This window comes from Chlorocebus sabaeus, chromosome 3 (assembly GCF_047675955.1).
Source record: "Chlorocebus sabaeus isolate Y175 chromosome 3, mChlSab1.0.hap1, whole genome shotgun sequence".
Lineage (NCBI taxonomy): Eukaryota > Metazoa > Chordata > Mammalia > Primates > Cercopithecidae > Chlorocebus > Chlorocebus sabaeus.
In genome coordinates this window covers 4,981,071-4,994,345 of record NC_132906.1, presented here as the reverse complement: position 1 = coordinate 4,994,345, position 13,275 = coordinate 4,981,071, and the positions used below count along the sequence as shown (strand labels likewise).

General features: G+C 42.3%; 1 protein-coding gene across 3 annotated transcripts in view; it reads right to left on the bottom strand.

Annotated features, from left to right (window-relative positions):
- The window catches only part of ATP8A2 (ATPase phospholipid transporting 8A2), a 636,199-nt gene that overhangs the window by 461,311 nt on the left and 161,613 nt on the right, over nt 1-13,275 (bottom strand). For all 3 annotated transcript variants that reach the window (XM_008021766.3, XM_037986897.2, XM_037986898.2), the window contains 4 exons: nt 11,964-12,033; nt 10,299-10,426; nt 8,953-9,064; nt 882-1,047 (listed from right to left, as the gene is read on the bottom strand). In XM_008021766.3, the coding sequence (XP_008019957.3) occupies nt 882-1,047; nt 8,953-9,064; nt 10,299-10,426; nt 11,964-12,033 (476 nt within the window). The remainder of the gene's footprint in view (nt 1-881; nt 1,048-8,952; nt 9,065-10,298; nt 10,427-11,963; nt 12,034-13,275) is intronic.

The window sequence follows — 13,275 nt, the reverse complement described above, 5'->3', positions numbered from 1 at the left end:
TAACTCAAATCCACAGGAAGAAATGAAGAGAGAGACTTGGAAATGGTAAGTAAATATGTTAATATAAAACAATCCTGACCGGGTGCGGTGGCTCACCCCTGTAATCCCAGCACTTTGGGAGGCCGAGGCAGGTGGATTGCCTGACGTCAGGAGTTCGAGACTAGCCTGGCCAACATGGTGAAACCCTGTCTCTACTAAAAATACAAAAATTATCCAGGCATGTTGGCACATGCCTGTAGTCCCAGCTACTCAGGAGGCTGAGGCAGGAGAATCGCTTGAACCTAGGAGGTAGACGCTGCAGTGAGCCGAGATCGCACCACTGCACTCCGGCCTGGGTGACAGAGCGAGACTCCGTCTCAAAACAACAACAACCAAAACAAAACAAACAAACAAAACCCCTAGCAATATACTTTTTTCTTTTTTCCCTTAGCTTCTTTAAGAGACATAGATTATTATAACACTGTATTTTGGAGTTGACAACACAGATAAATGGAATATAACAATGATAGCACCAAGCAGGAGAGGAAATGGAGGTACACCTGGAGTAACGTTTCTGTATTTTACTAGAATTAAGTTAGTATTAATCAAAAGTAGATTTGGATAAATTAGGAAATACGTTGTAATTCCTAGGGCAACTACTAAGAAAATACTTTAACGCAGAGTTTAAAAATAACCATTTGGGTATAAAACAATTCCCAAATGTGCCTATGTTCGCTTCGTCACATGATCCTAATCTCAATTCTCCTTGAAGGGCTGGCATTATGTACAGTAACCGAAGGGAAGAGAAGGACGGCAGGGACACCACACATCAACCACGCCTGCAAGAACGTCTCAAGAATGGTTTCCTTCCACTGGAGCAAGCAACCCGCCCCGACACTTACCCATCTTCTTGATGTACCAGTTCTTTTCGCCGTGAGACCTGTTCCAGTACAGGGCCCCTGCCGAGCTCACCAAGGCCATGACCAACAGGATACCAAACAACACCAGGATCTGTACGTTAGTCACCTTCTCCACGTTTGATCTCTTGAGAGGCGCTTTGGTTGAATTCTACACAACAGCGTTGAAAGTCAGTAAGGGTCCCAGAACAGATTTGGGGCAAGGGGTTGGGGGAAAGAAGGTAAAACAACCATATTTAACAACCGACAGGTAAAAGACTATTTTTTTTGCCAAACAATCAATGCAATTCAAAAGTGTACCATGCTCCTGATCAATAGCTAGTTTTAAGTAACAAAGAAAGACGACATACTCTACCAGCTTAAAGAACACATTCCAATATTACATGATTTATTCTGTACTTCTTATGATTATATCATAGCTTAAAATTGTCACTTTCCTTATCTTAGAACACAACAGGTTCTAAATATAGTCCAGTTTCAAAGAAATCAGAACACTGGTAATTCAAGAGAAACTTGGAAATTCCATACCATAAAAATCTAGAGAAGACCTTCATGGTAATGGCACAGTTCTACAATAAATATACAGAGATATTTCTAAAACACATATTTTCCCTCCTGGAGCTCAGAATTTGAGGAATTAAAAAAAACATACACAAACACATACATATCAATAATGTAAGACAGAACATTAATGGGTTTCAAAATAAGTGGATGGACAAAAAGTTCACTCGGAGAACTGTGAACAAGAAGCAGGAGCAGCAGGAAGAGTCAGGAAGGGGCTGGGCAGGAGAAAGCTGAGCAGCATCCTGAATGATGGAGACAGCAAAGGAGAAACAGAAGGAGAACAGCAATCTTATCACAGGCTCGCACCTGCCCTCTCACTTCTCACTGCTGCGGGGAAACCAGCCCAGCTGGAGCCGAGGCCAGTGTCGGCGGGAGAGTTTAGAAAGATTCATTAAAGCTGGATTCAAGAATTACTCCAGTTCAGGTGGAAAATTTGGGACTAGATCCTCCTCTCAGCCATGGGAAAGTCAGTAGAACTGTTTGAGGAAGACAGTTATGCACATGAAGTCATTTTATTAAAAAATATCTGAAGGTACTTGTGGTGGTCAAACAAATGACCCCTCCCCTGCCAGCGATGCCCACATCCTACTTGTGGGGCACTGCGAGTATGTTGTATTATTTTATTTTTTGAGATGGAGTCTCACTCAGTTGCCCAGGCTGGAGTCCAGTGGTGTGACCTCAGCTCACTGCAACCTCCACCTCCCGGGTTCAAGCGATTCTCGTGCCTCACTTCCCAAGTAGCTGGGATTATAGGCGCCCACCATCACGCCCAGCTAATTTTCTGTATTTTTAGTAGAGATAGGGTTTCACCATGTTGGCCGGGCTGGTCTCAAACTCCTGACCTCAGGTGATCCACTTGCCTCGGCCTCCCAAAGTGCTGGAATTACAGGCGTGAGCCACCGTGCGTGGCCTGAGTATGCTATTTTATACAGCAAAAGGGACTTTGTGGATGGGATTAAATTAAATTAACAACTGTGAGACAGGGAGAGATTATCCTGGATCACCCAAGTGGATCCAATCTAACCACAAGGGTCATCAAAAGGGAGAACCTTTCCCAGCTGTGCTCAGAGGGAGAAGTGGCGACAGAGAAATGACCAGAGAGATTCCCCTCTGAGGCCTGCAGGAAAGAGCAGCCAACATCTCGAGTTTTAGTGTAGGGAGTCTACTGCTCATAGTACACTTCTGACCTATAGAACGGCAGCATAATAACTCATGTTTTTTTAAGTCACTAAAACTATGGAAATCTGTCACAGCAGCCAGAGGAAACCAGTAGAGTAATACAGCAGGTTGGGGAAGGAGACACTGAAGAGAGGAAAGCCATAGGGGAATTATTTATAATCCATTTCTGGAGGTGAAATAATTCCTGATTTAAATTAAAAGCCAGGAATTGGACAGGGAGAAGCTCACAGCATGAGCCTGCAGGTGTCCTTCCATGAATCATGGGCCTGGGCCTTTTTTTTTTCTTTCTTTTTTGAGACGGAGTCTCGCCCTGTCGCCCAAGCTGGAGTGCAGTGGTGCGATATGGGCTCACTGCAACCTCTGCCTCCTTGGTTCAAGTGATTCTTCTGTCTCAGCCTCCCAAGTAGCTGGGATTACAGGTGTGTGCCACCACGCCTGACTAATTTTTTGTATTTTTAGTAGAGATAGGGTTTCACCGTGTTAGCCAGGATGGTCTCGATCTCCTGACCTCATGATCCACCCGCCTCAGCCTCTCAAAGTGCTGGGATCACAGGCGGGAGCCACTGCACCCAGCCAGGCCCGGGCTTTTAGGAGACAACACTGATTTGCCACGTTTGGATAATCTGAAAGTTTGTAAGGCACTAACCATAAAAATGGTACCTTGTGCCAAACTTAAGTCAGCCTTCTTCTTCACTAGTCTCCATTGATCTGATCGTTAAAAGAGCTAGGGTGACAATGTCTCCAAAGATAAGAACACAAATAAAGTCACAATGTGAAAATAAAACTGAGATGAAAACATGAGGCAATTCACTCCTAAGCTCCAAGAAAAAATATACCACATCACTGAAATTGTTATTTGAATTCTATTGGCAAACCAAAAATACTATTTCCCCATAGTTTTCTTTGGGGGTAGAGGAGTTGGGAGATTGTACTGGTGATTCTGAAAAGCTAAGTCCTTTAACACAGCAGCTTTTTCCTTTATTTCTATTTTTCTCTCTTTTACTTTATCTCTCTAAATTATTCATCCTTTACGGACTTTAAAAAAAAATTCCTCAGGAGTCTAAATGGAAATCCATTAGTAAAAGCCAACTTATCATCAATCAAATACTACATCAAGGTCAACTGAGACGACGCATCCAGGTCTGGCCTCATGGTAAGGGCCGGCAGGCCAGGTCCAGGACTGATCATCCTAACTCTTAAAAACGAAGCATGATCTCATCATTCTTAATAAATATTCACTAAATGTACAGGCAGGAAAAAATTACCATAAACCTCATTTCTATACCGCATTTGTTATTGACTTCTGATCTTTTTCAGTGGCTGAATTCTGGCCAATTAGGAGGATTAGAAAACTTTATCTTTCATCTAACAGAAGAAGAACAATCCCAAATCTTCAAGCTTCAACATGTACACTTTGTGGAGAGCCAACCTCAGCCTACTGACTCCCATCCCCTGAACATTTTTACTTGCAATGATCAATGATGAGGGGTTTTTTGTTTTTTGTTTGTTTGTTTCTTTTTTGGAGACAGAGTCTCATTCTGTCACCTGGCTGGAGTGCAGTGGCACAATCTTGGCTCACTGCAACCTCCACCTCCCAGGTTCAAGCTATTCTTGTGCCTCAGCCTCCATAGTAGCTGGAACCATAGGTGCACACCACCACGCCCAGCTAATTTTTTGTATTTTTAGTAGAGACAGGGGTCTCACCATGATGCCCAGGGTGGTCTTGAACTCCCAATGTGCTAGGATTACAGGTGTGAGCCACTGCACCTGGCCCAATGATGAGCTTTTAGCGTAGGGAATTTTAGGTTAAATTCCCACAGGCAATATAAGTTCTTCCATAAAATTCTTAAAGAACCTGGCTACTTCGGTGTAATGGAATTATAAATAGAAACAGGTCAAAATGTCAGATTTTGAAAAAGCTAAAATCAGACCTGTATCTTAGATATTTTATTCCCTCCTGAGGAAACAGGCAATTGAATTCTAGTTAGAAAAGCTGTCCCCAACCTTTTTGGCATCAGGTACTGGTTTCAAGGAAGACAATTTTTCCACAGACTTGGGTGGAGATGGTTTTGGGGTGATTCGAGTGCATCACATTTATTGTGCACTTCAATTCTATTACTCTTACATTGTAGTGTGTAATGAAATAATTATACAGCTCACCATAATGCAGAATCAGTGGGAGCCCTGAGCTTGTTTTCCTGCAACTAGACAGTCCCATCTGTGGGTGATGGGAGACAGTGACAGATCACTGGGCATTAGATTCTCATAAGGAATGAGAAACCTAGATCCCTCGTATACACAGTTCGCAACGGAGTTCACGCTCCTAAGAGAATCTAATGCCACCGCTGATGGACAGGAGGCGGAGCTCAGGCAGGAATGTGAGGGATGGGGAGCTGCTGTAAATACAGATGAAGCTTCACTAGCTTGCTTGACACTCTCCTCCTGCTGTGGGGCCTGGTTCTTCGCAGGCCACAGACTGGTACCAGTCCGTGGCTTGGGGCCTGGGGACGCCTGGGTTACACTGACTCTGGAGTCTGACTGTTCGGGTTTTGTTTCTTTTATTTGTTTATTTATTTAATTTTTTTTTTTTTTAGATGGAGTCTGGCTCTGTCGCTTAGGCTGGAGGGCAGCAGCACAATCTCGGCTCACTGCAACCTCTGCCTCCTGGGTTCAGGCAATTCTCCTGCCTCAGCCTTCTGAGTAGCTGGGATTACAGGTGTGCACCATCACGCCCAGCTAATTTTTGTATTTTTAGTACAGATAGGGTTTCACCATGTTGGCCAGGCTGGTCTCGAACTCCTGACCTCAAGTGATCCACCCGCCTCGGCCTCCCAAAGTGCTGGAATTATAGGCATGAGCCACTGCACCCGGCCAGACTGCCTGTCTTTTGAATCCTACTAGTTTTGTAAGCTTGGGTTACTCTATGCCACAAGCCTCCTCATCTATAAAATGAGCACAATACTACCTAGCCATTGTGAGGAATAAATGAGTTGATATATGTGCATCACTCAGAATAGTGCATGATTTGTTATAATTATGTTTGCTGTAATTAGTGTGATAATCTCTCTTTTTCCCATTGAATCAACCAACAGAAATAATAGACATAAATATTTCTACAGGTAAGTAAACTAAACATGAACTGAAGGAACCTTGAAGGAAAAAAGGCATTGAGGTGAAAGACTTTTAAAAAAAAAAAAAAAAAAAAAAACGGTAGAAGAACCCGAAGGCAACTGAGTTTCCTCTCTGTGGTCAAGTAGCACAAGTACAGACAAACAGTGTTATTTCACAAACAGGATGGCTTCCAGCTATGTGTGTTATATTATATTCCTTTTGAAAGCTCATTATTTTTACCTGTTGTTTCAGCCCTAAAGGCACAGTAGGTCTAGCACAGATGTTTCTGGGGTTTTCCATCATTCTATACAGGAGCAGTCAACAAGCAAGGAGCCTTGCAAAGAGGTTTCTCACCCCTAGGGGCAAGGAAAAGTGCCCCTCACACTCACCCAATGCAAACTCAGTGCATGCCTTACTCACTAAAGAGAAGACTGGAGCGTGTTAAAGGATCGTTTAACTCATGTAGTATTGTTTTTCCAGACCAAAAACTCCAGAAAGTTGGTAATACATTGTATTACCAATGTATGCTCTAGAAAAACAATATTACAACCTGCAAAAAAAAAAAAAAAGAAAGAAAACACCCAGTGTATAAGAAATGTTGGAAAGTGCTTAAATTTATAATATGCACAATCTTAAAACTAGTATTGGGGCCTTGACCAAATGTGAGCTAGCTACCCATGACCTCTCGGCCACTTCATCACAAAAAACAGAAGTAGGCTGAGAACTGTGGCTCATGCCTGTAATCCCAACACTTTGGGAAGCCGAGGTGGGTGGATCGCTTGAGTTCAGAAGTTTAAGACCATCCTGGGCAACATGGTGAAACCCTGTCTCCACAAAAAATACAAAAATTAGCCGGGCATAGTGGCATGTGCCTACAGTCTTAGCTACTCAGGAGGCTGAGGTGGGAGGACGGCTTGAACCTGGGAGGCTGAGGTTGCAGTGAGCCAAGATCGCACCACCACACTCCAGCCTGGATAACAAAGCCAGACCCTGTCTCAAAAAACAAACAAAAAACCAGAAGTAGTGATTTGTCGTTAGCAGAGCTCCCAAAGTGTTCAGCAAGGGTTACTGACACTGCACTATGGGAGTTAAAAGATACTTTCTAGATGGCAGGGTACTAAACTCTTTTTATTTTTTTTGAAATGGGGTCTCACTATGTCGCCCAGGCTGGTCTCAAACTCCTGGTCCCAAGTGATCCACCCATCTCAGCCTCCTGAGTTCCTGCATGGCTAGAGCACTAAACTATTCATCAAGATAAATTCTCCATATGCAGGCTGCTCAGAAACAATAAACTTAAAGCATTCCAGTCAGTTCTTGTGAATGGATAAGGACTTAGGAGGGCGGATGGATCAAGCACACCTCAGATACACTAAATAATCCTGATCCACCCAACAGCTGCCTCTCAGCATTCACCAACTCTTCATTTTCCTAGCTGCCGTGGAGCCCTCCCGCCTTGCTTCAACACACAAGCTCTGCAACAGGCCACTGCGCCTGGGCCCTACCCTTCCAGCTCCTGAACTTCCCTCTGCACTCCCACTCCCTCAAGAGCGATCTCCTCCTTGCCTCACACAGTCAAGGACACGCCTCCTTTGAGCACCCCCAAGTAGAGGGTGCACCAGTAGACATCTGCATCCTTTGGCCTCTGAGGGTAGCATTCCCGGATGTATATTCAAGACCTGGTAATACTTCTGGACCTTTATTCCTTGGATGCCATGTTAAAAAAAAAACTCACTCATAAAATTCACGCCATTTGGCTACACTACCCACCTCTCAGTTGCTCCCCATCACTCACTGAAGTCTTGACAACTGGCTCATGGCATTCTTCTCTGGCGCAGCCTCACCATTATCCCATCTTCAAACTCACAGCGCTGACCCACCAAATGCCTTAGTCTCTCAGATCCTTACTTGTCAACATCGAATGGCCTTCAACAGCTCTGCCTTTGACTTCCTACTCGCACGGGTCACTCCCAGGTCTCCCATGCTAGAAACTCTCTACCCCCGAAATACAAAGACAAGATTCTACCTACTGATCAGCCTGTCACTCAGCAACTCCAACAACCCTCTTCAACTTCAGGGAGTCTCTCAACCCTTCTAATCCCATCTCTCCTCCCTGTCTTCAATGTGTTTACTAGCTGGGGTGGCCACCAGGGTCTACTGCTTCATCTCCTCTAATACTTACCTCCTTCATCTGATTATCATTTAACCTCAAAGAGGAGATCAACACAACAGTCTCCCTTCCCTAGCTCCATATCTAAAATGTGCTTCTGCCAGGGGAATCATTCTTAGCATGCAATCAACTGGCTTCCAACCTAGGTTGAACGACCCTCCTATACACACTGACAGCACATTCCAGTATTTCTCTCTCTACTTTGTCATTCTATATTACTCCTTAGCCTGACTGGCTCCCCGAGGGTAAGCCTGGACCTTTCACTATTGCACCTATATGGTTTAGCACTGGACTTGATATGTGGTCGCTAAATATTTTTAAATCAAGAAATGCAGCCAAATGTGCATTGTAGAAGTTATACAAAAGAACAGACAAGCTGAAAAGCCAATTCTTTTTAATAGCCACCATTAGCAAAAATAAGATGCCAAGTGATACCAAAGAAATGTAAAAAATGACATATAGGGACACTGATTTATGTAGAATTTCAAAAGCTGTCTGGCAAAATATGTCATAATATTAACGTGACCTATAAATTCACAAACAATTTTTTAAAAAACATTAACAGGGAAAAAGAGCAAAATCATTTTAACTTCATTTTTTTCTTTGGTATATGAAAAATAAACAGTTCAAAAATAACTGATTTTAAAGTGTCTAAACTTCAGTTAAACTAGACAATTGGCTATAAAATCCTAATTAATGGGATAAAGAGGAGAATTAGAAAGAGAAATTTAAAAGTTAGAACTAATCCCCACTTAAGTCCAGAAGATAAAATAAGTTAGAATTGATTGTTCCCCTAATCCAGAAAACAAAGACCATTTGAATTTCAGGCATAAGGTAACAAATATCAGATAAGAGAACGGAAATCTAGAAGAAGCTACCTAAGGAACTAAATAAAATAAAGGCAGTTCCTTTCCAAATGTAGGTTCATAGACAAACTCGAACTTCCTAAATGCAACATCCGCATTTTCCACCTTCTAGTCAATAAAAGCAGGAAGGAAAGAAAAAAAGACTGAAATCAGCAGAGAACTGCTTTACCTGCATGAGTTTGGTGTCGTGTCCAGTATAAACAACTATGCCAAAGACCCACTGAGTATTTCTAAGCTGCGTACCTCTTAATAAGATCTGGTCAGGCCCCAGGGCAACAAGGCTAAAAAATAAAAAAAAAACAATGATATTTAATGATAGTCTGGAAAATGAGCATGAGTTTTTCCCTTAAACATGAACCCACAATAAATCAAATGTTCCCTTTGCTCCAATTTGAACTACTTCACTGAAAAACACAGGCAACAAAGGTTATCACTGGCTTAATCTACCCCAAAAGGACCCATAGAAAGTTTTATTTTACATTCATCACTACAGGAACAAAAATGTTTTTTCTATAAAACATTACAGGGAATTATGTCTCTCATGATCCTGTTATGAAACTCAACACCCAGAAAGGAAGTTGCTAAAATAACAACTGAAGCTGACTCATTTGTAGTAAGTATTATTATTGGAAGTATGATTATTGTTGTTATTTGTAAAATAAATCTAGTGTATTTTACAGACTATTAGAAGGGAGGAAAATTTTAAAAAGCAGCAACCTATCATATCAATGTTTTAAAGGATGATTTAATGAGTAAATAAAGACCTGAGTGATCATTGAGAAATTCAAAACAGGGAACCCGTAGAATAGCTCTGTATGCTCAATGAAACCAAGAAGCAGTCACACTTAGTCGTCGTATTTATAATCATTTGAGTTGATTCCCACGATCAGGCCCTTCCAAGCCTTGGGTCGTCAAAATATAAAGGATACCCCAAGAGACTGGGTTACAGGGTTAGAGGAGGTGCATTGGCAAGAGCCACAAGACAAAAGATGGCCAGAAGGTAGAAACTGCTCCCCAACATCAGAACAAAAGACAACTCCAGAACAACATAACAAATGCCAGAAGGACAAAGATAACAGAATATAGACAGGAGGGCACTGAATATTCTAAAGGAAGAATAATCAACTTTCTAAAAACAAACAAACACTCCTTAGAAGAAGGTTAGCAAACACACACACACACACACACACATTTCTGTAACAAGTGTATTAGCTTGTATACACCTCAGATAACTCTCCTCTGCTTTTCTGGACAATTTTATGCAGCTAAAACCATTTCTCCTGCCTGGCAGAGAAAAGGCACAGAAAGAACATGCCACATGCTTTGAGCCTCATCCGGGGCCCTTGGGTTCAGGGTTTTTTTCTTAAATTTAAGGAAGCCTTCAAATTAATGGAAAGGGTATGAAATCTCACTGTCTTAAAATATTACAAAACTAGGAAACAAACATATTTGCCAAAGCTCCAGTAATTCTTAGTCACATAGTTTAAAAGACAATGAAGAAAAGACATGTAATACCTTTTCCCATCTAAGTTCAAGTTTCCAGTGAAGTCATAGAGGTGGCGGTTGGGCCCTTCACACTCTATAGTTCCAGATAACTTCATCAGAACTTCACGTGTTTGCATGTCAGCAGTGTGACTCAAACCCTAAAAGATTAAACCAAAGGAGGAAGTCAAACACAATCTTCTGTGCTTAGGGACACCATTCAGCATCCCTATGGTTAATCAAAAGGAAAAATAAGGCATTTCCAGTGCAATAATTTGGGGGGCTAACAAGTCAAACTGTCATCCCCTCAAGGCAGACTTTTCCAGTAGCTTCTGCCACAGCGATCTAACGTGAAAGTGGCAAAAGAATGTAATGAAGCTGAAAGTTAAGATTCTACCACTGTGCTGGAGACATCCGTGCACAAGTAAAAATTAACATACCCCAGCACCTCACAGCAAGCATAATCTACTAGCTATAGGCTAACACTGGTCATAAAGATAGAATAGAGTAGCCCTTCAACATTTTACACTATCTAGCAGTCTTCTCTTTAAGAGACAGGGTCTCACTCTGTCCCCGAGGCTGGAGTGCAGGGATGCAATCATTGTTCCCTGCAGCCTCAAAATCCTGGGCTCAAGCGATCCTCCCACCTCAGCCTCCTAAGTAGCTGGGACTACAGGTACGTGCCATCATGCTCAGCTAATTTTTTAAGTGTTTTGTAGAGATAGGGTGTTGCTATGTTGCCCAGGCTGTAACTCTTCTTTAAATGGGGAAAAAAAAAAGTCTAAAGCAAATATCTACAGTAGAAAAGAAAGATATATGGACAGAATTGCTGAATTCAACTTTAAGCAGCAAACATTTTTTAAGTGTCAAAATGCTTAAAATTTTCATATGTTAAAGACCATTCTTCATTCTTGGCCGGGCGCAGTGGCTCATGCCTGTAATCCCAGCACTTTGGGAGGCCAAAGCAAGTGGATCCCTTGAGTTTAGGAGTTTGAGACCAACCTGGCCAACATGGTGAAACTCCGTCTCTACTAAAAATATATATAAAAATTAAGCCAGGTGTAGTAGCATGAATCTGTAGTCCCAACTACTCAGGAGGCTGAGGTGGGAGAATCATTTGAACCCGGGGGGCAGAGGCTGTAGTGAGCTGAGGTCGCATCACTGCACTCCAGCCTGGGTAACAGAGCGAGGCTCCACCTCAAAACAAAAAAAAGAACCAGAAAAAGACTATTCATAATTCCAGAATTAAAATATATGGCAAGAATAGTTTTCTTTAAGGCATGGAAGTTTTGTATCTAATTATATCACCCTCTAGGATTAGAATCTTTATTAAACAATGATGTAAACTGGGGTACCTGGAGCTTTTCTGCTCCATTTGTCCACTAAGCTGTGCCCTTCCCAGCCACTCAGGTTCGCTGAGATGTCCCCTCTCTCCAGAATCATAGGCAGAGAAGCTCAGTAAGATGCTACATGAAGGCCTGACACCCTTCGTGACCTAGACTTTGACGCAGCCTGCTTTTTCCAGCTCTCTACATATTCTCTCTCATCATAAATGGCATATTCTTCCCATAGATTCCATTAAGCCTAAGGCATAACCCTTAGTGGCTGAACATTTTATTTCTCTAGAAAAAGGTGTGTGGGGACCACATTTGCAGTTGTGTTTACCACAACAACACAAGTCATCAGAGGTGACGTTACCTGACGTATTTTAAGGTTCGTCTCCCCATCCAGATTAGCTGTTTCAACATAACACATTGCCTGAGGTTCACTAAGGAGAGAGAAGAAAAGAGCCAGGTTTCATAAGGTCCTTTCCACAGATTTACAGCTTAGAAAATCTCCATTACAGAATCTATGTCTGCTGATTGGCCCTTCAAAATAAATTGTTATAAATAACCACTATAGTAGGAGTAATGGATGAAAAAGGAAACACACGCGCGTCTTTGGGACTCAGCACGAGTACAGAGTCATTTGCCCAGATGATCTCCCCTTGTGAGCCCCACACAGTGACTGCTGAGCCTCAAGAAGACAGGAATGAACTGAAGATGAAAGAGAAGGGAAAACACATGATGTCTCCACTCAGACCCAACCACTGGGTTTAGGCAATCCTTCAAGTCTGGGGCTGGGCCTGACCGAAAAGGCTGCCCAAGGCACGGCCAGTAGAAACACACATTTTTTGAAGAAAACAACAGCCAGGGGAGTTGAAGGATCAAGGCATAGGCTTGGCAAGGCTTTGCTTCTATGCCATTTTTACAATCTTAAGGCCAACTTTTTAATCAAAACACCTAGCATTAAAGACAGAAAACTCAAAGAATAAAAATAAGCATAACAGATATTATACTTCTATTTCTAATCTTTGAGTTTAGCTACATTGACATAGTTAGTGATTAACTGCCCCCTGCCTCAAAAACTAGAAAAAAAACACTAAAGTAAAATCCCCTAGCACTACCTTTATGGGCTCTAAGGCCTTAGCAAATTGTTTAGTCTCTCTGTATCTCAATCTTGTCATGTACAAAGGAAGTCTATCCAGGGTTATTGGGAAGATTAAGTGGGACAACCTCCTCAACAGGCTGTTCGGCACACACACAGCACACACTCAGACACTAATAGTGAGCATGCTGGAAACATGATGTCAGCTCAAGCAATCCCGTATTAAGACCAAGTCAAAAAAAAAAAAAAAAACAAAAAAACAAAACAAAAAAAAACTGGCTGGGCACTGTGGCTCATGCTTGTAATCCCAGCATTTTGAGAGGCCAAGGTGGGAGGATGGCTTGAGGCCAGGAGTTCCAGAATCAGCTTGGTCAACATCTACAAAACAATTTTAAAAATTAGCCAGGTGTGGTGGCATGCACCTATAGTCCCAGCTACTCAGGAAGCTGAGATGGGAGGATCACTTGAGCCCAGGAGTTTGAACTTACAGTGAGTTATGATTGAGCCACTGCACTTCAGCCTGGGTGATGGAGTAAGACCTTGTCTCCAAAACAAAAAACACACACACACACACACACTAAAT